Source organism: Eremothecium cymbalariae, chromosome 5 (genome assembly GCF_000235365.1).
Source record: "Eremothecium cymbalariae DBVPG#7215 chromosome 5, complete sequence".
Lineage (NCBI taxonomy): Eukaryota > Fungi > Ascomycota > Saccharomycetes > Saccharomycetales > Saccharomycetaceae > Eremothecium > Eremothecium cymbalariae.
In genome coordinates, this window is record NC_016453.1 from 460787 (window position 1) to 485658 (window position 24872).

A 24872-nucleotide genomic window follows, 5' to 3' on the forward strand; every position below is an offset into this window, starting at 1 on the left:
GGCAGTTGGGAAGGCAGGCACAGGGTCGTATGTAGAAGTGTATATATAATGTGTATTTTCAGATTATATATGCGAATATCTGCTGCTTGGCCATACAGAGCTTTAAATTGACATCCTTTCAATGACGTAATTCTGGGCCAACACACCGATAGCTAAGTCTAGACCTTTGGTCGATCCAATCTTTTACCCACTCACTTGGATACAAGACACCTTCCAATTGTTCTTGGTCATCACTTTTATTCAACTTAGCATTACCTTCTAGCCAATCTACCCACCTAATTGGGAAGCCCTGTGACCTGACAATGAGCGATACATCATTGGATATATCTCTTAACGCGACAGTAAAGTTGAAACTGCCAGCGTGAGTAGAATCTACAACATTTTCCGATCCATGTTTGGGTTGCTGGCCTACCACCAGTATACCTATGAATACGTCACTTATTCTGCTTTCTTCTTCGTTGCCAGCCTCAGTATTACGAATATTGCGTTGTTTTCTGGACTCGTCCATCGCCTTCTGGAACAGCTTGATTGCGTTTTCCAAATTGGCACGACACAGTTTGTCTCCGTCAGTAGGTTTCCCTTGAAATAAATTCAATTGGCATACGTTTCTGTCATTTGCAGGTGTCACTGCCTCGTTAGGACGGTCCCATTGATCAACAAATATCCTGACACCACCTTGCACTTGAGAACTCAAAACTTTGTCAAATTGCGACTCAATCTGGTACGACAACTCATGGAAATTAACCAAGTCATGGACAACATGAATCCGTAAAACTTCTTCAGTATCACCAACAACAAACTTCGTCAACCGACTGGTCAATTCCGAAAGCATATTGGAATTGGCATTGGCTATTTTGGATGCAACAGGGTTCTGGTTAAGCTTTGTGGTTATGTCCTGCTGTTCTTGTGTTATACGATCCTTCAACTGCGTGGCACGTTCAGTAGTCTTGGACCAAATGTTCGACACTGTTGCCTGCCCACTTGAAGACCACCAGTTCGAAATTGACGTAATAGGATCATTCAAGGATTCCTCTTCTGTTCCACTTTCTTTCAATGGCTGTGCTTCTTTTTTCTGCTCATCCTGCACATTCTCATCCTGACCCTCACCTCCGCCAACTGGCCTTGGTTCACTAGCATTTTTTGAAGACTGCGAGGATTTTGAACTCGGATTTGACTTCCTTTTCCCTTCAACTGGCAGATTACTCTGCTCCAATTCATCCAAAAAATCTAATATGTCTTCGTCCTTCTCTCCACTAGAGGCAGCATTTGCGCTGGGAGTATTATTACCCTTCGGTGTACCCTCCGGTAAAGATTCCAAAAATTCGAGCACATCATCTGCCTCAGTAGACTTACGTGTGCCTACCACCATTTTATACTCGTTAGATACTTTAATATACTAGCCGTAACACTTGTCAATGTTCAAACTAGCACTAATAGATGAAACACGCTCCTTTTATCTAAAAGGAGTCTGGATTTTGTATGCACTTTTTTGAAGGGGCAGAGGGGCAATTGAGCTGGAAAGCAGGCAAACCAAATTATTACAGGAACACATAACACTAAGCATATAATATACAGTTGGTTAGTTATCTTGCTATATAGTACTACCGTCTAAGAAGTTGCACCTACAACAGGCAAATAAGAACCCCCATCCTGCCAGCTATCATACGTCGCAATTATTAGGGTCGTGGCCTCAGCGTGCTGTCTATCAACACGACATCTAGCTGGCCCTTTTCAAATACAGACACCTTTTAAAAGGCCATTACACTACGTAAATAGTGATATATGCAGCATCTGTGGTTCTCTCTTGTAGAAGACCATCTAAAGCGTACATTTCGGATGGTACTCCGGAGTTCGGTACTACTGGGGGATTGAGGACGGGCATCCAGTGGTTTATGTCTCACTCAGGGTTGTTAGGCGTTAGAATCGGCTAGCGTGGGGAGGAGGCCATGGGATAGCTCCGTCTGTGCTTTGGTCACATGACGAAGATTTGAAAAATTGAAAATTTTCCAAAAAAAGGAAAAAGCGCTCATTTGAAAAGCTCATCGCAGCAGACCATACAGTTGTGTGGAAGAGAAGAGACAGAAGTTTTAGATAATAAGCCCATATAGTTGGTAGGCGTTCACTCACAGTTTGTCTGTCTAAATTTGTTATCATGCCGTCTAAGAATTCCATTAACAGGCCTAAACAAAAAATAAATTTACAGCACAAGGTGCGCAGCAATGCGGCCAAGAGATTGGCACGTGAGAAGGCAGGGTTGTTAGCTCCACCAAGATCCAGTACAGCTTCGAAATCGGGGCAGGCCAGGTCGATTCCATGGGAGTTGTACAAGGGAGAGTCGGTGGAACGTGGTCCAATGACGACAAAAACCCTTTCGAAGAAGCGTGCTAAGAAGATTGAGAGGAATCTGAGGTACGTTGAACAGAGAAAGCTGCTGATCGATATTCAAGCTGCCAAGGAATCTGGAATGGAAATCGATGACAGTTCTGTGAAGGTAGCTAAAGTGCAGAAGAAGGGTGCTATAGAGAAAGTGAAGGAGTGCATGTGGAGTGTGTTGGAAGATACGACTACCCAAGGTTTTACTTTACACACCGGGACTGGTACCACTTTAGGAGGTCCGTATTTTCCATAGAGGAGGGTTTTCCCGCCCCGGCGCCGTTTATGTATATTATTAGTGCTTCATATATTATTTTTAGTGAATTTAATGAATGTATTACAAGGATTTATGTATATTGACTGGCCCAGGCATTTGTTGTTACGCCTGCCATTTTCGAAAGCACGATGTGGAAGCACAGTGTGATTTTCAATAACTTAAATACAAGGATAAAAGTTAGCATACAACTAGAAACCATCATTCGTCCAGGTACCCTTGAGCAGAAAGATCAGCTCTTACAGTATTCTTCATAAAAGAAATCACATCCTCCGGATCCTTTGCGGTGAACACACTGGTCCCTGCGACGATTACATTTGCCCCCGCCTTAGATGCCTGAGGTATTGTGTCTTTACTCAAACCCCCGTCCACTTGAATATCTAACGCTGGAAACATGCTTCGCAACGCTTTCACTTTAGGCATCATTTCAGCCATGAACTTCTGGCCGCCAAACCCAGGCTCCACTGTCATGACCAACGCCATATCCAAGAACGGTGCCAATTCATACAACACATCCACAGGCGTTCCCGGCTTGACCGCACATGCAGCACGTATACCCCTTGACTTGATCTTCTTGACCAATCCTAATGGATCCTTAGTGGCTTCGTAATGGAAAGTAAACTGGTCTGCGCCATTCTCCACAAACGTATCAACCCACTTTTCTGGATCCTCAACCATCATGTGGCAATCGAAAAACGCCCTGGGCTTCTCCAACCCCTCAGCTCCGGGTCTTGGCACAACTTCACGCAATGACTTGACGATAGGAGGACCCAATGTGATGTTAGGCACAAAATGGCCGTCCATCACATCAATATGAAGCCAATCCGCACCGGCCTTAATCACCCTATGGCATCCACACTCTAGGTTGGCGAAATCAGATGCTAATATACTGGGCGCAATGATGGGCTTAACCATTTCAAAACCTTTTCATAAACTGGCTCCCTACATTACAAATGATTGTTAGACAGTGCATATTTAAAAAAACGATTCAATTTTTTTAGCGTTCTGACCATAGTTGGTGAAATAGCTGGCGCCAGAGGTGATCCAAACGCACATATCCGGTAAGCAATTACCAATCGGGGCTACTACAACTACATATTCAAGAGAATATCATCAGCATATCATTTTTTTTGCAAAAGAGGCACAAAAGAATAACGAGGGCTATTGAAGTCTCATCAGGTATGAAAAAGAATCTCCCGGGGGTGAGTCGAACACCCGATCTCCAGATAACAAATCTTGCAAATTACAGTCTGGCGCCTTAAACCAACTTGGCTACCGAGAGGATCGAACCGCCAGGTAAATCCTGGAGCTTCACCATCAAACGACAGCCTCCTGCGCTTATGTCATAAAATCAAACAGCTTATGCGGGCTGCGCATAAAGGCCTGCGTCACGTGATCACCAGGTACACGGCTTTGGACCGCTGGGTGGTGGATGGCCAGACGTTGGGCCGAATTCCGCAGGGGTGGAATCGGGCTCCTTGTTCAGCAACCGGTTTTTGGACAACACAACGTCATAGTTGCAGGGGAGGTGTCACATGACACCCTTCGGTTGTCCGAGGGAACAAACAAAGGCTGCTCCACTCTCTTACGAAGTCAAGTCTGCAGCCCGCATCTACCGCTTCTGGTCCCTCTTGCGCCCCCTAGATAGACTGCCAACTAGGCTGCTTTTTTCTTGTTTCTGTTCTCTTCACAGGGCCATCTCTCTCGGTGATGCACACGTTTTTCCTTCCTCGTACTCGAAGGGAAAATTTTCCAAAAGTGGCTTTTTGTTGAGAAGGAACAGCGACAACCAAAGTGAACTCAACAAAGTTACGTTCACATTCAAGCATCCCCATCATTGAGTGAAAGCATAGACACAGAGTTATTTGTGTGGTTGTGTGTGGTTTTTCTGCCTGAAGAGTGAAAGTGAGATATAGATAGCAAGAGCGTGTACGTATTTCTCTGTTCCCAACCGCCCCCCCTGTCTCTCTGAGCGACAATTATAAAAATAAAAAAATACCAAATTATATTGATTTTTCATCGTTGATACAATATGGCCTCTCCTATTAAGACAAAGAACCAAATTGATGGTGCCCCAACCCCCCAGAACACCCCAGCGAGTATCTTGAAGGACTCTTATTTGAAAAATGGCAACCCGCTGTTGGACGCAGAGCAGCAGCAATCGATCCGTGTGCCCCCCACCATCAACGAAGAAGAAATCAACGCTGCTTTGGCCAAGAATCCGCAGCTACTTGCCACAATCCAGGGTAAATTGGGGTCTCTGTTAGGGCAGGACTCCGGTTACATATCTTCTTTGCCCAAACGTGTCAAGGAGAGAATCTTTGCTCTGAAAAAACTGCAGCAGGACATATTCCAGCTGGAAAAACAATTCCAGCTGGAAATGTTCGAGCTGGAACACAAGTACCTGCAGAAATATGCTCCTTTGCACGACCGCCGTGCTGCCTTAGTCAAGGGTACCTCCGAACCCACCGCCGCTGAAATCGAAATTGGCAAGGAAATCGATGCCGAAAACGAACGATCTGTCTTCTCCCAGGGAGAAGAAGCGGAGGACAACGACTACAACGACAACGAACACGACGAAGAGACCGACCAGAAGGGCATCCCGTCGTTCTGGCTGACCACCCTGGAAAACCTGCCAATGATATCCCAGACGATTACCGACCGAGATGCAGAAGTCTTGGACTACCTGACCAACGTCTCCATGGAGTATCTAACCGAGGGGAAACCCGGCTTCAAACTGCTCTTCGAATTCGAAAAGAACCCTTTCTTCTCCGACAACGTCCTCACTAAAACCTACTACTACCAGCCCGAACTGGGCTACTCGGGCGACTTCATCTACGACCACGCGGAGGGCACCCAGATCAACTGGGCTTCCACCGACCTGAACGTCACCGTGCTTGTGGAAAAACGCAAACAGCGCAACAAAACCACCAAGCAGGTCCGCACAATCGAAAAAATAACCCCCATAGAATCCTTCTTCAACTTCTTCGACCCACCCTCCGTGCCTGCCGCCGAGGACAAGCCCTCCGACACAGCCGCCGACCTCGAGGAAGACGGGGAAGATGAGGATGAGGTCTCCGAACTGGAGTCCCGTCTGGCCCTGGACTACGCAATCGGCGAGGAAATCAAAGACAAGCTGATCCCAAGAGCGGTGGACTGGTTCACAGGCATAGCCCGCGAGTTCGACTACGACGACGACGACGAAGACGAAGACGACTACGACGATGACGACTACGACGATGAAGATGACAATGAGCCCATCGAAGAAGAAGACGAAGAACAACACAACCACGCCGCCGAAGACTCTGAAGAAGACGACTTCGCCAAAACCGTAAAAGATGAGCAGCCCTCAGAATGCAAACAATCCTAGCTTATCCCCAACAACCTCCGAACAGGCCGCGAACATGCCCCGAACCCTTCTATACTATTTCTATAATTTTTTATATTCATTTATTACCACATTGTCCACCTGCGCTCGCCGCCTTGCTGCCACCAAACATCCCACCACCAGTCGCCTGGCCTCCGCGCCCCGTGCGGTCCCGCCCACATTGCCCGCAAACAAACCCGCTGCTCACAGCCCCCGGCCCGCCCGCCGCCTAATACCGCGCCCGCGCCCGGCCCGCCCAGCCTGCAGGCGCGCCGCAACTCACCTTCGGTTGCGTGAGACATTTGCGGAGATAGTTCCGTCCACCATCGGTAGAAACCGACGGCAGACCCTTATCTCCTTTTCTACGGAACACACGATATAAGCGCCTTTCACCATGCATTATACACGCCCACACACTCCCACACACCAAAGTTTCACATGGCGGCATCGCTCATATCCAAAGCCATGGATAATAACCGTGATGTATGTTCTTTCCCGCAGATTAGATAAAAAACTTGGCTCCTACAGATAAAACTCTACAAGAAGGAGAATAATAGCAGCGGTGCGCAGCAGAGGAGCAGCAGAGAAACTTCTTCCTTTTATTGCTATCTATTTCCAGTTAGAGTTGTTTTTTTCAGCTTAAAAATACCATTTTTTTTATTGGTTTCCTTCGTCGTCGTTTTAATCTTGAATATATATTTCCTTTAAAACAGGACATCTGAATCTCTTTTTTGATCATACCCTTCTCTCCATTTTGGAAATTTTGTAATTTTTTTACTCTTTCCTCCCTACTTAGTTTCTGGCTCACTATATTAATTGTACTACTACACTGCAATTTTTTTTAACTTTCTATTCCTGCTAACAACATCTTTCGATTCAGTTTGTTCGTTGGTTTTTGGCTCTACACAGGATTATTCTGTTCAATCGATAATAGACTCTCTCACAAGCGGATACACTTGGTTTACTCTGAATTGCACAGACGGAAAAATTATAAAATACAAAACGCAAGCATGAATCACAAGGGCCAGACAGTGAAGGTTCTGGTTGAGAAACCATCCATGTCCAGTATCGCAGCACATTCGGCTACGCTCTCGCACCTAAGAGCGTACAGCCATGTTCTACAGGCGTCCAGGGTGCTATCGCAGACGGCGTCGTTATTGGGAGGGATGTTTGTTACCTTTTTTTCGCTGCTCAGCTTGGTGAAAGGGTACGTTGTGGACTCCCCGTCCTCGCCTGCGTTGTTTAAGGTGGCCTACGGGTATCTGGCGGAAGGGGCGAAGAAGGTGGACGCCACGGTGAACCAGCTGTTGTTGAGCGACGGGATCGACGCGTTTATTCTGCAATACGTGCTCCACAACGGATCTCTTGGTATGTGGACCGCGTACTTTGCGCTGGACTACACTGCTAACGTTTCTAACTACTTGATCAGGGGATTGGTGTTGAAGCCTCTGCAGCTTGTGCGCGACGGCGACGAGACGTCGTCTGCGGCCGCCGGGCGCTTTGCTGCCGTTGGCGCCACTCGCGGCGCCAACGGCAGCGGTGGCGCCGCCAATGGAGACTACGCCGCGGGTGGCTACTCCACCCCCAGCTCCCAGGCTGACTCCGTGAAACTCAGCTCCGTCGGCTCCGAGCTGCCCCACGTCCGCGAACTGTCCAATACCACCACTGCTCTGCGCAGGGATATCTCCGACAAATACATCGCTCCTACCAAGACCATGATCGAGTCCTACCTGGAGCCCACCAAGACCAAGATAGAGGCGCAGTACATCCACCCCATCAACGAGCGCGTGGAGTCCACGAAAAACTTGATCAACAACAAGTACGACGAGTTCGTGAAACCCACCTACGAGGCTGCCTACGAGACTGTCTCCAAGGCCTACGAGGGCAGGCTAAATTCCTTTGAGAGCGTGCCTCGTGCTATTGTTTCTACCGGGGTTGATCTGGGTTCCAGGACTTTCGAAAAAATAAAGTCTGTTACTCTGCACAACGAGGGTTCTGTGTCTACGGCCGAACTGACTGCTGTGGCCGATGAGGTGATTGTGAATGGCGTCAATGAGAACGAGGAGATTGCTGCGGCCTGATCTTGGTCCAGGGAAATCCACACAACGGAGAGAAAAAACACAATATGTTTTTTGTCGGCTCTTATGCAAAAATAACAATTGTTATTATCAAGCAGCAAGATTTTTTTGGGTATACTGACTAATTAAAACAAAAGCTGTATACCGTCTTCGGACACTGTCGTTACCAAAATAATGCAAAAAAAGAAAAAACCACGAGGGGCGCGGAGACATCGCGCGCGCGATGTCTCCGCGCCCCTTGTCCTCCCGTTTTCCCTTTCTCCTTCCTACAGTGAAGAACCCATGAAAATCAAACCACCGCATCTAGTCGGATTTTATGTTATTTTTCCCTGCTCAGTCTCCCTGTGTCCTTGTTCCTTTACTATTACTCTATTTTTATGGAATCTGAATAATTAATTCGGAGCTATCTGGTTTTCCTTGTATTTCCCAAACAAAAAAGAAAAAAAGGTATTTTGTGATTATATAAAATTGATTTTATTAAATACGTCATTAGTATATGCAATAATTGTTTGTCATGTGCACGGAGCTCTCTGGCCGGCGGCCGCGGCGGCTGCAAGGGTTGCTGCGCATTGTTCGTGCGCGGGCTCTCTCCTGCAAGGCACCGGAGGGATTTTGTTTTGTCCGCCGCGCATGGTATTTCGTTGCCTAGAATGCTATCTTTTGTTTCCGAGGCGTTTCCCGGGCCGGCGGTCACGGAGACGGGGAGAACGTTGTTGATTCTCGTTGCAGCGCACACGCGCGGCGCGCGCAGGCGGCGGGCGGTGTTCCCGTTTGTTTCCCAGATATGACCCACCGCCTGTGGTTCGCTTCGCTTTCCCTTCACGTTTGTAATCAGGCCGATCCGGAGAAAAGCTCGCAGTGCCGCTCAGGGAAGGAGGGGCGAGGCCTGATCCAGTGCTGCTCGGATCAAGAATGGGGCAGCGGCGATGTCCCAAAAAGGAAATTTCATTTTTTTGGTTTTTATATAGGGTGTGTGTACACATAGATGACGACGGTGATGATACATACTGCACGTGGGGGCGTAGAAACAAAAAACATCCAGATCTAAGGTTTCCGGAATGATAAAGGTACAATTGTGACGGTAGTGTTACAGTTATTTTCGGTTGTTTATGACAATAAGGGTGCATGTCGTGCTTTGCTGGAACAGGCATAATATGCATACTGGAGGACTGCGCGCCCTGGGTGTAGGGCGGCGGCGGTTAATGGATGCTGTTGTTTAGGAACAGCTAGACAGGACATATATATGACAATGTAATACAATTGTGGAAGAAACAATCGGGTGCAGGAATAGTCGTTGCTTATTCAGAGGCATTCGCCAAAGCGATCTGGAGCACCGCTGCACGCGAACTTGCGTCCGCCGATGATGTTGTTTCTAGCCCACTCCCATTTGGAGGCGTTCTTGACCAGGATCTTGACGGGGGAGCTCTTGCTGTTTACGACATTACCGTGATTGCCGATCACGTGTAGGTTGGTGATTGGGACGCCGCCGGTGGGGTTGCCCGTGGTGGTGCCGTCTTTGTAGTCACCTTCGATGACAATGCCGTACTTCTTCACGTCGGTGAGTCGGTTGTTTAAAAAGTAGATGCCGGAGACGTCGCCTTCAGCGTCGACGATGGTCTTGATTCTGAGACCATTAGTGGAGGTGAAAACCTTGTTGTCGGTGATGTGGACGTCGGTGACTTGGTCGCCCCTGGTGTGGCCTACAGATCCGATGGAGATTCCATGGCCGTCGTAGCAGTTGTTCTCTGTGAAGGTGATGCCGGAGCCCTTGTTGATGGCCAGGCAGTCGTCCTGGTTGTATACGGTGCATCCCTTGATGGTGATGTTGGTGGAGCTGCTGACGTCGAAGCCGTCGGTGTTCTTGGCGGTGTCCTTACCGTCACGGTTGTCGATGAGCACGTTTCTGACCACCAGGCCGTGGGAATTGTTCAAGCTGAAGGCGCTCTTGGGGGTGTTTTTGACTTTCAGGTTTTCGGCAACGGAATTGTTGGAGAGCGACAGGCGGATCATCTTGGGCTTTTCGTTGTTGGGATCGCCCTTGCAATTCCACCAGCGTTGGCCCTCACCGTCGATAACGTGGTTGGGAGTACCTGTGACGTGGATGTTTTTGCCTTTGATCTGGATAACAGGGCCTTCCCACTTGGCGTAGCCCATGGTGATGCGACCATCGAAGGTGACAGTGGTGCCGTCATGCAAACCAGTGAGATCCAGTTTCTGGCCAGCTGGGACGGTGAAGTCCTTGATGATGATGTTGGTACATTTCTTGACATCTGCCAGGTTGTCCAACGAGTTGCCGGTCAAGATACAATCTGAACATGGGCTGATCACGCCCGCTGTTGCGGGGCCAATGAGCGAGGCAAGTGTCAATGTGTGCTGTAGTTTCATTGATGGGCTAGTGCTTGATATGGGCGTCGAGTAATTGGATTTTATTATGTCGAACAATGCACTTTTCCACCTCACTTATATACCTTTTCTTATCTGTATATATACATCTTCTGTCGCCAATTGAGTTGCAGAAGAATGAAGGTCATCGGGTGCCCATTTCAGCTTTCTCTTGTGCTGTCATCACTCTTCTAAACTAACTTAAAACGTTGGCAATTCGTTTCATCTAAATTTACACGTCCGGCCGCATATATCTTAATTCCATCCGCGTTCATCCCAAATCGATCTAACTGGTGGAACTCTGTTTTCCTGCAGATCGCCAGAGCCAGTAGGCAAAAATTTTTAAAATGATTTGTTTTCTTGTACCTCTTTTTGTCGAGGCTGTCATCTTCCACTTTCCCAAAAGAACCCCAATGTGTTTCATTCAGTAACTATGTGGAAATGGTCTGATGAAAGGCAATGTAGGATAAATCAATTAGCCAATGTGCTAAAAGGAAAATCCTCGACCAATTTAGGTTTTTTTTAATCAAGGTTTTTCCCTGCATGAAGAAAGTGTGATTGGCCTAAAACGCCCTATCCATTACGGACCAGACAACGACAAAAAACGTTATTCCTAGTCCCATCCGCTTCATAGGTGAATGTGGGAATAGGAAAACTTTAACGCATAATAGCTAAAATTCCTCTACGGCAATGGAAGAACATTCTGAGCGGGTTCGTTCAATGCCTGCAGCCCGTCTTGAAGAAATATGGCACATTGTGTCCTTACGCACTCTTAGCGGATAAACCCCAAATAAAAAGGCTTACTTAAGAGGTCATTAGTTGGCCTGAGGGGGACCTACAAGTAGGGTTTTAGTGTAATATGTTAGATAGCGGTGAAACCAGTGTTGTGAAATTTTTATTAGCCGTGGATTATCGTTTTAATAGGCCGGCAGACGGTTCTGCGTGAGGATAAGAGGTTCGATCTGAACAGAAGTAGGCTAGACGGTGGTCAGAAAGTGATTTACGCACATAACGACTCTGTTACAAGACCCAAGCGTATTCCTGTTTCCGTTTCTTAGATATATATGATAAGATGTAGATAGTTATGTATAGAGTTGGGTGTGGGGGCGGCGTGGGGTAGCGTGGGGGGGAGGTTAGATGTGTACTGTAGAGAATGGGGGTGGGTTTGAAGGAGCGAATGAAGACGCCCGGAAAGAGAGAGCTGTCTTGTGGGAGGAAAACGTAAAACAAACGCATTACTTTTGAGAGTGTAAGGACAGTTTTTTTTTGTAAGAGTTGATTTTAGTGTGTGTAATGATGATGGAAGTGGGTTTATGTTTATAGCAGACTGATATAAGCATTAGTTCAAGGCATGGGTGGAAGCGGTGGTCTACTTGTTCTACTGGCTTGTGAAGAGGATGGTCTACAAAATTGTCGTGTGACTATGTAAGCGAAAAGTGAACCAGTTTTATTAACAATAACATCACTGGTTGGTATAATAAAACAAGGTTGAGCTAAGCGAAGTGCTCAGTTGCTAAATACCACAAACAAAAATTTGCAAGACATTAGGTCATGTCTAGTTCGCATAATCAGAATACTACATTTCAAGGTATGTTAAGTTTGCTGCGGGTCATTTTGTCCCCTCGTTTCCCCCTATGAACAGCTGGGCCAGGTTTACCACTAACAAACACAGCTGTTGTGTTTGTATCCATCGGGTATAAGGTAGTAGAGTATAGTCCCCTAGTGGTGGTAGACGCTGTTGTACAACAAGTTTGGGGATTGGAGAGGGTTTATGGCGGATTAAGTCCCGAATTATTAACAAGTTTAATTTGGTAGAACGTAGGAATAAACTATCTATTTGGGTCAAAAAATTTATCCAACCGAACAGAGAACACAAGTCGTCGTCTTCATTAAATCAGAGAAGCCAGAAACCACAACGGCGTCAATTGCTGTCTGTGGATCAGGAGCCGATACTGTCCATAGACCCAGATATAAATGATAATGATACACAAAACTCGATATTCACAGTAAGCGCACGAGATGTTTTCAGCACCAGTAACTCTACGGCAGCGTCCTTAGAAGTACACCCTCTGTGTTCTACTACGAAGCAGAGTCATCGCGGTCATCGTCATAATAATCATCATCAAAACCAACTCACCAATAATTATTTTACCCATCGCAATCCACAACACCAACAGCAACAGGATAGTGCAGCTACCAGCAGCACACATCATCATCAACACCACCACCACCTACCACAGGTATCTAGAATTGATTTTGAGAACCCAAATGATAATGCAAGCACTGTCCCATTGGTATCTGTCTGCTCGTCTTCTATAAAATCAAGTACTTTCTCAGATGCTCACTCTCTGCAATCTACCAGGGCCACCGTCTTTTCTAATAAAACATTTGACACAAACTCCAGCACCATAGGTATCCCACCGGCAAGTATTGTAGATAGAGGAAGATATACGGTTGCCGCTCCTAGTGTCTTAAGTATGGCCACTTCTCAAACAACCCAACCGCCGCCGCAGCAGCAGGGAAGATCCTCGTATCACAGAACTAATAGCGTTCACACCTCAGTCAGCGTGACAAGTGTCGCTACCATCCTCGATTCCTAAACTCTAGCGTCTACCATACTTCTACAGCAGGTTGTATCCAAAATGACGCATAGAACAAGGACAATGCATTACAGTTAAACAGATTCAAGGCACGTTACATAAAAAAGGGACTAAAACAAAAAAAGCAAGCGATGTAGTTGACTATTTTTAATAACTATAATATTACTATTTAAACTTCACGTTGGGCCACGACCATGCCCCTGATAACATTTTTTTCAAAACTGCACTGGGCTTCTATATAACCCATACAGATACATAACTATATATATACATCTACCCAAGAGCCTATTGTGTGTCCATCAAACCTGTTGCTGTCAATGTAGCTCTGTATGGCTTGCACAAACGTTTGTGTCACGTGACCCAACGTGGTCTAATTGAAAAGCCAGGTCTCATCTCTTGAAAATTTAAGCATTCCAGTATGGAGAATTTTTGTTGAAGTATTAAAAATTGAATGATAATACACACACCCACGCAACTATTCTAGACAGAAGAGGATGTACTAGATACTTTAGATGCGCTTCAATTTGTAGTTCTAGTATTTTTTCAAGAGTCTCCAATTAAGTTTATATGCCTTTTCCACAGTTAGATCCCAATTTGACGAAACCCATAGACAGGGATGCACCACCAACAATTTATGGGTCAGTATTGAAGCCTGAGCTTGCCACAGCAGCTCTCAATTTACCTATTGATTTCCTCAAACAGAAAGAATCGTTGGCAAACCAGTATTTGGCGGCGCAGAAGCTCACTTTGGGGAGTATTTTATTTGCGGTGGTTGTGTACATGTGTAGCAGCTGCACCCTTCCTAGGGAGAGAACAGGATCAGTCGTTGAGTATGTTTATCTGTTTGCGGGGATAAACAGGAAGGAAATGGTGACTGCACTAATAGTTTCAGCTATAAGTGCATCCCTACTGCTTACCTCTTTGGCAAAACTTACGAACGCAGTGTTTAAGGCCAAATCGAAAGTGATTTTAGATTCTCACGGTATCAGTGTTTTTAATGTTGATTTAACGAAGCTTGGCGCCGGAGATCCTAGTGTTACCAAGGATAAAAATCTGGAGAACACACATATTGTAGTTTATCGTGAAACGCCAATTGCGTTGGTGACTGTGCAGGAGAATAAGAGCCTGTCGACCAAAGATGCTTTGGTGGTAAGTATTTCCTCTATGGGTAGTCGTCTTGTCTACTTGAAGAGTGGGATACTAGAGGACTTGATTGACTGGGCTCTGGTACGGACGAAGAAGATACAGCATCAATCAGATAAGTACAAGAAAGGCACGTCAATGAAGCTTATTATTGAAGTTTATTCCTTTGATACGCATATGAAAGAAACCCTGAAGAAGAAGGGATTCAGTGTAATTGAGAGTTACAAATTACCAGAAAGCAGAATTCTTGGAGGTCTGTTTTCAATAAAGAGAGAATTATGGGGTATACAGTTTCATTTCGAATCTAAAAAGGAAAAATGAGATATATGCAGAGGGAATGTCTAATGTGAGCTGTAAAACAACACAAAACGAAAAAAAACAGATACTTTTCCTTGATCTCAGGTCTTAAAAACTCTCTCAAATTCATATTGTTAGATGGATTTGGAAAGGGAGAAAAATGTCTTGTTCTCTGTTTCAAATGCCTTTTTTAGTTTACTTGCCCAGAATGCCCACAGGAAATTCTCGACCTTTCATCCTGCCTCTCAAAAAACCTTTCTTTCTTAGGATTACTCTCAGATATACTGAGATGAGGTATGCTATAGTTGCCATTCCGAGCCAAACTAAGGATCGCTTCAAAAATTTTATTGTTCTAAAAAGATATGAAACCCTTTTAGGCGCCTCGTCTTCCTTAAAATCTGCATCATACATTTGCCCTCGGATTAACGACCATCGGGTATATTCATCTTCTTCCATCTTGACCACTTCGCCTAGCTCCCATTTTAGGTATCGTGTAATCTCCTCTACATAATCAAAAGTATCCTCTTTGTTATCCTCTTGGTCGTGAGTCCAGTGATATTCGTAAGTATGAACACGGTGCAGTATAACCGTCTGGGTCAATTCTCCGTTACGTGCACCAACTCCTATGAATCTTTCTCCAGTACGCGGATGTTTGGGTAGTTGTACACCTTTTTCCTGCTTGAACAGCTGGGTCCAGTGGTCTTGAAAGCCGTAGTCAATATCTATTTTCAAAAATCCAACACTTTCGAGGTATATAATCCTTACTCTACTCGTATCAATTACTGAAAGCATCTCTTGCGAGGCTAAATGCCTGCATGTGGAATCCACACCGTCACTCTTAATATCATAGTACTGTTGTTTGACATCATCATTAATAAACGCAGAAATGAACGGAGGCTTATACTTCGTGTTGGCAGAGTTCTTGTAAGTATCTATCACTACTGAAAGACCGGGAATATTACGAGGGAACCCCATCAGCTCGTTGTTGTCTAGCTCTATACCATGGTTCAGATAAAACTGCTTTTTCGCATATGATGAATGTAGATCTGCGGTCATATATTCCTGAAGGGATGTAATTACAATTGCCATACCATCTCCATGAAGTTTTGTCCTATCTGAAAGATCTATAGCGAATTCAACTACTACTTCAAAATCATCGATGGTATTATCACCAATACCATTTGACAGTACTAACCCCGAGCGTTCTCTTTCTCCACTACGTGTGAGTTTTATTTCATCCCAATTTTTGATTTGGGTTGAACCTCTAACATGCCAGAACTTATTGATTTTCTCCAGGTATGGTATGTCTAAGGACGCATCGCTGTTGTAATATTTAGCAACACGCAGGGGTTTCTCATGCTTCTGTTGCTGAGACCATTTCTCACTGCGAAATGAACCAATCCCTGGGTATGAACTTGAATCCTCGAGGATTTCTGACGATGGAAATAATAGATGGAATGCAATAAAAGTGGATACCACTGCTAAACCGGTAATCCATTGGCCTATGTAGTTCCGTCGTGACATAATTATTTCGAAAACCGAATAGGTTCAACTAATATTAGTAACCTTGTCTTGGGAGGGGCACTTAATACAGCAACAGTAGATGACGATAAACTTACACTCAACAGCGATAAAAAATAAGCAAATGGGTGATCCTGGGCGATCCAAGCTCTATTCTAGCAACTTAGAACTTACTCCGTTATACATATATGTACAGGGATGTTTATAACAGCACAAATGTACAATTTTAGTCACTTTTTTCCACTGCGCTGTTTTCCCTTACCAGTTGCTCTAAAGAGTGCAGGAAATAATACATAAAACATGAACAATGTGCACCTTACCTAATATGAAAAGTGTTCGACTTCAAATTGAAATTCACATACGTGACCTTCATCCATTGGACCTCCATACCAGATAAAAGTTAACGTATATATATATGTGTGCTTTTCATATGATAATATGCATCGATTAGTAGCAGGAGAAATGTTAGAGTTCTCTCACCCAACTTGATATCAACCAAGAATCCCCACCCTCACAGTACTATATGGCAGATAGAAATAGATGGTTTACGAAGAAGAAGTTCTAGTCGTATAGTTCTTCTTTGTTACTCAGAGTCTTCCCTGCCGTTTCTTGTATAGAATTACATCACATGTTTGTACGGCTGTGTATCCGAAAGTTTATCATATTGGCAAGAAAAGCTGTTCCATTTTTTTATTCCAAGTTGAGCTTAATATTAACGAGGGAGAATAAAAACAGGTTATCTTAGACATATATCCAGCCAATTATGCCAAAGAAGCCTACTCCTCGTTGTATCGTTATCCGCCATGGCCAAACAGAATGGTCCAAGTCAGGCCAGTACACCGGGTTGACTGATTTGCCCTTGACTGAGTACGGTGTAGGACAAATGAGACGCACTGGCGCTGCTATATTTGGTGGCAACTACATCAATCCAGAGCACATCACCTATGTTTTCACTTCTCCACGTTGTAGAGCACTTCAGACAGTAAACCTTGTGTTAGAATCGTTGGGCGCGGATATCAAAAAGAACATCAAGATAGTTGTTGATGAAGACCTTCGGGAATGGGAGTATGGTGACTATGAAGGCCTTCTGACGAGAGAAATTGAGGCTCTTCGCAGAAGCCGTGGCCTAGATCAGGATAGGCCGTGGAATATCTGGAGAGACGGGTGTGAAAATGGTGAGAGTTCCGAACAAGTTGGTTTGCGCTTATCTAGGGTTCTTGCCAGAATTCAGAATCTGCACCGCATGCACATGGCCGAAGGTGCTGCCAGTGACATCCTAGTTTTTGCTCATGGGCATTCATTACGCTATTTTTCAGCTATCTGGATGAAATTGGGTGTGGAAAAGACAGTTGCAGACGAGGACAACAGTAACGCTGCTAAGAACAAGTCTTGGCAGGACGAAAGTGTGCCTTCCGTGCGACTGGAGAAGTATCGTCATCTTGTGAACAATCCGAACTTTCTTTTGGATGCAGGAGGGATAGCCGTGCTGTCTTATGCCCACCATAACATCGACGAGCCGGCATTAGCCCTTGCGGGTGCGTTCGTCTGTCCACCGGAGGAAGAGTCGCAGCATGGCGGGACGCAGAGAATAACACACTAAGCAGTGGCAGTAGTAGTAGCGATTTTACTTCAAATAATATGTATACAACACACACTTCCGTCTTCAGAAAGGAATAATGGAATATAACGAGGTATCAATGTATATATAGATGTATATATATCAAGTCGAAAGAAAACGGGAATTCGTTCACTGCCGCCAGTAACTGAACAACATAACAGCAAAAAGTAGCAGCCCACGTAGCAAAGAAGTAAAAATCCAAGTGAGTGGTGGACGGCTAACTCTTTGAGCCAGCAGAAGCACTCACTCCTTGGATAAGAAGATCAATATACCCTAATTTTTTAGTAGAAAACAAACTGGGCGCTTCCAGAAAGCACGGACGCTGTGCACCCATCCGAGCCATGGCTATAAACACCATTCTCGTACTTACAGTCCCCAATCACATTTGACCCCTTCGACGCAACGATCTTCACGTTGAAGTTTGGAGGGTCCCGGTTGTTAGGGTTGGGAATGATAGACAAGTACGTGATGCCCCCAACGTGGCCAGCACCAAGCACAACTGGCGCCCAGTTCCCAATCCCAGAGCCCGGTTCGCCCCACACACACCCGTCCTCCACCGACACACCCGCATTATTAACGTAGTACTGCGTGGACGTCCTCATCCCCCTCCACTTGTAGTACGTGTCGCCATCGACAATAGAAACAGGCTTCGAGTCGCCCGGACTCAAAACCGTGGGCACAACCATGTTCTCCGAAGCCGGATAATCCGTCCGACACATCGCAATGCCCGAATCCTTGTTGTTCACCGCAACCGCCGCATCAACCCCCCATTCACAGAGATACTCGGACTCCGCGTTAGTCCGGTACAGATACCCATCCTTGCAGTAGAGCCCGCCCATCGACTTGCCATCCCCCGGCTGCTCAGCGGGCCACTGCGTCTTGGACATCCCGGCCTGGCACGCATAGGAACAGTAATACCCATCCTGACACTCACTCGCTGTGTGCCCGTCCGCGTCCATCACAGACGACCAGCCCCCCAGCCCAACCCAAGGTACACTCACCGCGCCCTGCCCGGCAGGAAACTCACCACAAGGCACAACACCGTCCGCGAACTTTTCAGAAGGCCTGACAAAAGCCATCAAGTCCCCCGCGATACTCGCACCAAGCTTCCCCAAATCACCCACCAAATCGCCCACATGAAGCCCCGCAGAGCCCTTGCTCTCCTCTGCCTCCACTGACACGGCCCCCGTCGCAACCGGCTCCGAAAAAAAATCCTTGAGCGGCTTCTTCCCAACCAGATCCGGCCCCATCGTAGTCATCGTCTTCACCACCTCGTTCGCGCCAACAGTAACATACTTCGTATTGACGATAGTAACAACCGGCCGCTTCTCCTGGTGAGCATGATGCTCACCACCAACAACACCACCCACTCCACAAACACCAACCAACAAAACCGAAGCCAAACCCTTCATACTGAAAAAATCAAAAAATCCTCTATTTTTTCCCTACAACCAGACCTATGCTTCTTCTCCTGCTACTAAGGAACGACAAAAAGTTGGATATATATCAATCAGGCACAACAACCAAAAGAATAAAATGAATGAATTACTGCACAGATGTCCTGAGATACTCGAAAATGAACGACGACAACAACAACAACACTGCTCCCTGAAATAAAATAAGAATAAACCTTCTCTCCTTGTTCCAACTAAGATCAAGATATGCTGAACAAAAAATTCAAATCTGTCTATATATACCAAGAGAAGAGAAGAAAAGAGAAAGAAAAAACCCAACCGAAAATCCACTTACTTTGCTACCTTGAGACACAACCAACACTCTATATATATATATACACTCTCACCCATATACGACGCCGCCGCACACTGCATCGACTCTGACATCTAAAAACACAAATCAAACATCTAATGCCCACCATCACCACTGGCTTCCAACAAAACCCCCCATTGTCATCTTGCCTTGCCCACGCTTCTTCTACTTGTCTGTGTCGCGCTGTCCGCCAGCCTGCACACACAAACCTCAGCTGTAACACTACCCAAACCTGGAAAAGAAAGACTAAATCCACACCCTCTATATTCCGTAAAACCACCTACTGTTGCGCTGCATTGCGCTGCTGCCGTGGTCCATCGCCCTGGCTACCAGAGAGCTGCGGAAGGAGTGCTGTGACGCAAAGAAGCCGTGAGCCGTCAAACACAATGCGGACAATCAGGTCCATCTCGATTCCAGATCGGCTCTCGGTCGGCATTGTGCGTCCGCGTTTGCGCGTTTCTTTTCGGACATCGGGCAGACAGCCACAGGGGGCGTATGCCCGAATTCACAATTCGGTCACGTGCTGGCCGTACAAAGGAAGCACAGGCGGGCTGGAAAGAGATCTGTTACCCGGCTATGCACGCTCCGCCCCAGATAAGTAGCCCCGGTGTTGCATGTTGGTGTATCGTACACACAATACATGGCGAACGAAGCATATATTAGAACATAGTAGTAGTGGCGTTGCCGGGTGGCCCGCAGTTACACAGAGAGCAGCAGTTCATACAGATTCTGTTTTACCCTTGACACAGGGTTTTGGCGGACAGAAGCCAACACGGGGTACAGGGCAAGTTGTTTTCTTGCAAGGAAAAAATGAAGGGGGCAATATTGGTGTACTACGGGATTTTTGTAACGATATTTTCTAGTGGGATTCAGTCGCTCGGGCTGGTATTGCAGAGGAAGGCTACGTGCACGGGGGGCCAAGATGGGCGGTCGGTGTATCGGAGTGGGGTTTGGCAGGGTGGGATAGGGTTGTTTGTTGGGGCTAGTGTTTTGGGGGGCACGGTGCAGATAGCGACGTTGCCGCTGATGGTGGTGGCGCCGTTGCAGTCGTGCGGGCTACTTTTCAACAGTTTTTTTGCGTGGGTATTGCTCGGGGAGAGTCTTGGCGGGCGGCTGGCGGTTGTGGGGGCGGTTCTTGTTTGTCTGGGGGGGGTGGTGCTGGGGACGCTGGGCACGCAGATGAGTTGCGGCGTGGCAGGGGAGCGACACGATTATGAGAAGCTGGTGGAGTATGGGGGGCGGGGGGCGTTTCTATGGTATTTTGTGGGTAGTACTCTGGTTGCAGTGTGGTTGGTGTGTGCAGTGTACGCGCTGCCGCAGCCGCCGCGGAGAGTGGGCGGCTGCGGCAGCGGGCAGAGGAGCGGGATGATGCTTGGGTTGGCGAGTGGGATTCTCTCGGGACACTCGCTTCTGTGCGCCAAGTGCGTGGCGGATATCGTGCTGGAGCGGGCACCTGGGGTCAGGGTGGGGGTTGTGGTTCGGCAGGCTCTGCCGGTGGCGGGGTTGTTCGTTGTGTTCGCGGTGTCGCAGTTGCATCTCTTGGGCCAGACTATGTATCACGTGACGATGTCGATTCTGTATCCGCTGGTGTATTCGGTGTTCAATACGGTGACGATACTGAACGGGGCGATGTTTTACGAGCACGAGCAGGGTATTTCGGTGCAGTATGTGGTGGTTGTTGTTTTGGGTCTTTTGACGCTTGGAACTGGGATGGCGTTGTTATCGAGGTCTTCGTCCGAGGGGGCGAGAGGCGGGGAGAGGTTGGGTGGGAGCGATTTGTCCGGGAAGGACTGTACTGATATGTTATCCGGTGATTCGATATTCTGCTACGGCAGCATGTCATGGGAGAGGGAGGTATCGGACGAAGATGAGTATGTATCTTTGCCAAGACGACATGTCTCAGGCCGATGAGGGGGTCGCAGGAGACAAATGAGGGACAGGACACATAAAATATGTATAAAGCATTATAAACTATTCTATTTATCATGTTTGGCGCAGGCTGGCGGACCACAGGGCCAGGGCCAAGAGGATCAGGAAGAGGCTGGGTGTTCATTCCTTGGCGCCACACGCACGCGAAACGCGTAAAGTTTTAAAGCACAGAGAAAGGGAGATTTGAATTTTAATATTTTTTCACCAATCTTGAAAAAACAGGAAAAAGCCGTTGATTCTACAAAGAAGTGTAATACATATAGCTAATAACCTCACTTTCAATCGGGCTTTTCAAGGAAAGAACGGGTTCTACGGAATTGGAAAAGAGGTTTTTGGATATATTGCGACAACTAAGATATTAGAGTTGAGGAGTGTCTTGTTTTCTTTCTTTCTTTCTTTTAATTAGATTAATATTGGTTTGTTTTTATATTATACTTTACCTTTTCTATCTTTTCTACATTTTTCATCTATTAGGTTTGGTTTTTGGAAGTTGTTGGAGGATTGTGGAATAATTTTAGAGGATCATAAGCAAGATTGACTGTGGAATCACGTTATATATTATCATACCGATGTCGATTGTAAGTCTCTTGGGTGTTAATGTTCTTAATAATCCAGCTAAATTCACAGATCCTTATGAGTTTGAGATTACGTTTGAATGTTTGGAGCCTTTGAAACATGATTTGGAATGGAAGTTGACTTATGTTGGCTCATCGAGGTCATTGGAGCACGATCAGGAGTTGGATTCAATCTTGGTTGGGCCGATACCAGTTGGGGTGAACAAGTTTTTGTTTACTGCCGACCCGCCTTCGCCAGAGTTAATTCCGGCCAGTGAGTTGGTCAGTGTGACCGTGATATTGCTATCATGTTCATATGACGGGAGGGAGTTTGTTAGAGTAGGGTACTATGTGAATAATGAGTATGATACGGAAGAGCTGAGAAACGATCCTCCGCAAAAGGTCCAAGTGGATCATGTGGTGAGAAATATTTTAGCGGAAAAGCCTAGGGTAACACGTTTTAACATTGTGTGGGATAATGAGGTTGAAGATGAGTATCCTCCCGAGCAGCCTGCTGTCGATGATGAGGATCTTGAAGAAGAGGAGGAGGAGGAGGAGGAGGAGGAAGAAGAAGGGGAAAATGAAGAATCTGCTCCAGCAATTAAAAAGAGGAAATTGCAAGAAGAAGAAGCGGAAGAGGACGATGAGGCAGAAGATACTGACTTGGAAGCAGAAGATGAGGATGAGGATGATGAAGCTGAAGAGGCGGACGAAGATGAGGATGGGGATGAAGCCGAAGAGGTAAACGATGAGGACGATGAAGACGAGGACCTAGATGATGACGTTGGTACTACACGTGAGCAAACAACAGAAACAGTCCCCACGCCCCAAGATACCACTGAGAGTAAGTAAAACAAAGAGAAACTGCTGCACCTAATAGCTATTGAACGTTGTGTCGCGGGTTTAAAACCCATGCAACAAGGATCAGACTTTTTGTATATGTATATACAAACACATATATATATATACTTTCTTTATTTGTGTGCGTATATATCATTTAGTACACTATACCCTATCATGGTTCAATTCCTCTAGCCATAGCTCGTTGATGACTTGCGATATTAGTGTGATTACACGCGTCACAGGACCCGTAAACTCATAACGTCTTGTCATCCTGTCTGGATGCCATCGGATCCGCTGGTCTTTAAGAATTTTCCTAATAGGAACTTTTAGGACCTTGCTACTTTCAATATAGAAAGAATGAACTGCTGCTGTTGTAATGTCCTGAATATTGACCTCCACTAGTAAAGGAACTCCCTGAATTGGCGCCCGTACTATGTCGCTTCCCGTCCAATAATCCAACATGCCTTTGGGTTTCTTGGAAACATGACGATGATAGGGTATCTTATTGAAGATATTGGCATTAATCCTAACGCTGCTTTTGCTAGAAGTAGACAATTTTTCATATTCATCCTCAGTGACCAAGAACTGGTAGCCGCGGACAGTGCTATATTTCTTCAAATTTAGCGATTTTAAAGTTCTACCTTTAACAGGAGCTGGAGACACATTTTGATTCGCTATATTATCAAATTTCACCTTACGTAAATTAGTAAAGTCATAAAGTTTGGTAATTACAGACTTATTTCTGATGTTAAGATCTTGTCCAGCTTTCTTGAAACCCTCAGACGGATTTATCCTTTTCTCTTGTAACTGTGTGTTAGACAGGAATCGAGGTTTCGCATATGAAGGGGAAGGCTCAGAATCACTGCTACTTTGATAGTCCTCTGAGTACTTCATTCGGTGGCCAACTTCATTATAACAAAGTTGGTCTTTAAAAGCTATAATGTAGTATTAAAAAATGAAAACCAGTTAGTTATAAATTCCCCTAACATTATAAATCTGAAAAAAGGTCACTTCCACAAAACTCACGTGATCACAGCACTATAAAAATAAGAATCATGTTGTATTGAATATTATAGTTATTACTTGAGTATATAAGGACGTGTCCAATCAAGGTCGTCACTTTCCAGCTGTACATTTGGATACCGGAACACAAATTCCCTTTTAGGTGGAGCATCTCCATTTGGCTGTGTAGGACTGCTGCGATACCACAGCCTGCGGGAAATCATTCTTTGAAATGCAGCACTAGATGTATAGAATAGAAACCATTCATGTGAAGCTTGATATGGTGTAAAGTCAATTGCATGTACCTTCAAAGCCCGAGAACCAGTCCCGGAAAGTTGAGTGACGAACTTCAATGGCACTCCTGTAGTAGCATTCCAAGAAGCTGGAAGATTCAGCTTGTTAATATATATACAATAATAACCCTTCCTGTTGACCCATGCAGAAACATCACGGTATTTCGGTTTAATTATAATTGTACTCCTTCTATCTTCATCGCTATCACTAAAACTACCCAAGACAACAGTGACAGTGATATCAAGCTTCAATTCAGGTATCACTTCGGTCAATTCAACCCATAGATTTAAACTCGGAAGCTCATTATTTTTGACCACTAAGCATCTCATGGGTGTCTGCAACATCCCTGGCTCCACCTGTATCACTTGGAACACAAACAATGCACAGTAGATCCAATACCATGAATCAGTGACGTATTTTATCACACCATTATCCTTACACACACTCAACATATAACAGTGACACAGCTCACGTAGCCGATCCAAGAAGGAAAACTCCGATTTGATGTATTCTGCAACCACTTCCAATTCTATGTCAGACCACGCTCCTCGATGAATACGATTGCATCGCAGCCCATATAAAACATTATGGAGACAAAACCATTCACGTGAGACAAAACGCAACTCTGGAGCAAAGCTAAGCAGCTCTAGTTTCAGTTCATCTGGGAATTCATCTAGACTTAACATCCGATACAGATAATGCGTCCACGATTGATAACTTATTTCGACGCGGAGTTTCTAAATAAAATAAAATAAGAGAGATGAATAATAATTAAAAAAGGGCTTAGTTAACCTCAAACCATTCCAGTGTAGAAGCTTAGTAATTAATCC

General features: G+C 45.7%; 17 protein-coding genes and 1 non-coding gene across 18 annotated transcripts; 9 read left to right on the forward strand and 9 right to left on the reverse strand.

Annotated features, from left to right (window-relative positions):
* Window positions 1-118: 118 nt before the first annotated feature.
* Window positions 119-1369, reverse strand: MTC1 (DUF5427 domain-containing protein MTC1; the record flags this gene model as incomplete). The annotated part of the gene is made up of 1 exon (XM_003646755.1): window positions 119-1369. The coding sequence occupies one exon, from the start codon at window positions 1367-1369 to the stop codon at window positions 119-121; it is 1251 nt and encodes a 416-aa protein (XP_003646803.1).
* Window positions 1370-2152: 783 nt separating this feature from the next.
* ALB1 (Alb1p) lies at window positions 2153-2629 on the forward strand (the record flags this gene model as incomplete). Its single annotated transcript, XM_003646756.1, has 1 exon — window positions 2153-2629. One exon carries the CDS (start codon window positions 2153-2155, stop codon window positions 2627-2629), a length of 477 nt encoding a protein of 158 aa, XP_003646804.1.
* A 219-nt stretch (window positions 2630-2848) lies between these two features.
* Window positions 2849-3562, reverse strand: RPE1 (ribulose-phosphate 3-epimerase RPE1; the record flags this gene model as incomplete). Its single annotated transcript, XM_003646757.1, has 1 exon — window positions 2849-3562. The coding sequence occupies one exon, from the start codon at window positions 3560-3562 to the stop codon at window positions 2849-2851; it is 714 nt and encodes a 237-aa protein (XP_003646805.1).
* Window positions 3563-3839: 277 nt separating this feature from the next.
* Ecym_5220 lies at window positions 3840-3929 on the reverse strand. Its single transcript is given in 2 exon segments — window positions 3840-3875; window positions 3891-3929. It is a non-coding gene; the product is annotated as a tRNA-Tyr (tRNA).
* Window positions 3930-4679: 750 nt separating this feature from the next.
* Window positions 4680-6017, forward strand: NAP1 (histone chaperone NAP1; the record flags this gene model as incomplete). Its single annotated transcript, XM_003646758.1, has 1 exon — window positions 4680-6017. The coding sequence occupies one exon, from the start codon at window positions 4680-4682 to the stop codon at window positions 6015-6017; it is 1338 nt and encodes a 445-aa protein (XP_003646806.1).
* Window positions 6018-7024: 1007 nt separating this feature from the next.
* On the forward strand, window positions 7025-8095 carry PLN1 (Pln1p; the record flags this gene model as incomplete). The annotated part of the gene is made up of 1 exon (XM_003646759.1): window positions 7025-8095. The coding sequence occupies one exon, from the start codon at window positions 7025-7027 to the stop codon at window positions 8093-8095; it is 1071 nt and encodes a 356-aa protein (XP_003646807.1).
* Window positions 8096-8745: 650 nt separating this feature from the next.
* Window positions 8746-9252, reverse strand: Ecym_5223 (uncharacterized protein; the record flags this gene model as incomplete). Its single annotated transcript, XM_003646760.1, has 1 exon — window positions 8746-9252. The coding sequence occupies one exon, from the start codon at window positions 9250-9252 to the stop codon at window positions 8746-8748; it is 507 nt and encodes a 168-aa protein (XP_003646808.1).
* A 142-nt stretch (window positions 9253-9394) lies between these two features.
* On the reverse strand, window positions 9395-10477 carry PGU1 (endo-polygalacturonase; the record flags this gene model as incomplete). Its single annotated transcript, XM_003646761.1, has 1 exon — window positions 9395-10477. The coding sequence occupies one exon, from the start codon at window positions 10475-10477 to the stop codon at window positions 9395-9397; it is 1083 nt and encodes a 360-aa protein (XP_003646809.1).
* A 1548-nt stretch (window positions 10478-12025) lies between these two features.
* Ecym_5225 (uncharacterized protein) lies at window positions 12026-13074 on the forward strand (the record flags this gene model as incomplete). Its single annotated transcript, XM_003646762.1, has 2 exons — window positions 12026-12062; window positions 12290-13074. 2 exons carry the CDS (start codon window positions 12026-12028, stop codon window positions 13072-13074), a joined length of 822 nt encoding a protein of 273 aa, XP_003646810.1.
* A 567-nt stretch (window positions 13075-13641) lies between these two features.
* PHO86 (Pho86p) lies at window positions 13642-14538 on the forward strand (the record flags this gene model as incomplete). The annotated part of the gene is made up of 1 exon (XM_003646763.1): window positions 13642-14538. One exon carries the CDS (start codon window positions 13642-13644, stop codon window positions 14536-14538), a length of 897 nt encoding a protein of 298 aa, XP_003646811.1.
* Window positions 14539-14709: 171 nt separating this feature from the next.
* On the reverse strand, window positions 14710-16038 carry UIP5 (Uip5p; the record flags this gene model as incomplete). The annotated part of the gene is made up of 1 exon (XM_003646764.1): window positions 14710-16038. The coding sequence occupies one exon, from the start codon at window positions 16036-16038 to the stop codon at window positions 14710-14712; it is 1329 nt and encodes a 442-aa protein (XP_003646812.1).
* A 760-nt stretch (window positions 16039-16798) lies between these two features.
* Window positions 16799-17635, forward strand: SHB17 (sedoheptulose-bisphosphatase; the record flags this gene model as incomplete). Its single annotated transcript, XM_003646765.1, has 1 exon — window positions 16799-17635. One exon carries the CDS (start codon window positions 16799-16801, stop codon window positions 17633-17635), a length of 837 nt encoding a protein of 278 aa, XP_003646813.1.
* Window positions 17636-17934: 299 nt separating this feature from the next.
* UTH1 (SUN family protein UTH1) lies at window positions 17935-19065 on the reverse strand (the record flags this gene model as incomplete). The annotated part of the gene is made up of 1 exon (XM_003646766.1): window positions 17935-19065. The coding sequence occupies one exon, from the start codon at window positions 19063-19065 to the stop codon at window positions 17935-17937; it is 1131 nt and encodes a 376-aa protein (XP_003646814.1).
* Window positions 19066-19518: 453 nt separating this feature from the next.
* Ecym_5230 (uncharacterized protein) lies at window positions 19519-20022 on the forward strand (the record flags this gene model as incomplete). Its single annotated transcript, XM_003646767.1, has 1 exon — window positions 19519-20022. One exon carries the CDS (start codon window positions 19519-19521, stop codon window positions 20020-20022), a length of 504 nt encoding a protein of 167 aa, XP_003646815.1.
* Window positions 20023-20230: 208 nt separating this feature from the next.
* Window positions 20231-21331, forward strand: Ecym_5231 (uncharacterized protein; the record flags this gene model as incomplete). The annotated part of the gene is made up of 1 exon (XM_003646768.1): window positions 20231-21331. The coding sequence occupies one exon, from the start codon at window positions 20231-20233 to the stop codon at window positions 21329-21331; it is 1101 nt and encodes a 366-aa protein (XP_003646816.1).
* Window positions 21332-21918: 587 nt separating this feature from the next.
* Window positions 21919-22755, forward strand: ASF1 (nucleosome assembly factor ASF1; the record flags this gene model as incomplete). The annotated part of the gene is made up of 1 exon (XM_003646769.1): window positions 21919-22755. One exon carries the CDS (start codon window positions 21919-21921, stop codon window positions 22753-22755), a length of 837 nt encoding a protein of 278 aa, XP_003646817.1.
* A 153-nt stretch (window positions 22756-22908) lies between these two features.
* Ecym_5233 (uncharacterized protein) lies at window positions 22909-23640 on the reverse strand (the record flags this gene model as incomplete). Its single annotated transcript, XM_003646770.1, has 1 exon — window positions 22909-23640. The coding sequence occupies one exon, from the start codon at window positions 23638-23640 to the stop codon at window positions 22909-22911; it is 732 nt and encodes a 243-aa protein (XP_003646818.1).
* A 185-nt stretch (window positions 23641-23825) lies between these two features.
* UCC1 (Ucc1p) lies at window positions 23826-24728 on the reverse strand (the record flags this gene model as incomplete). Its single annotated transcript, XM_003646771.1, has 1 exon — window positions 23826-24728. One exon carries the CDS (start codon window positions 24726-24728, stop codon window positions 23826-23828), a length of 903 nt encoding a protein of 300 aa, XP_003646819.1.
* Window positions 24729-24872: the final 144 nt, after the last annotated feature.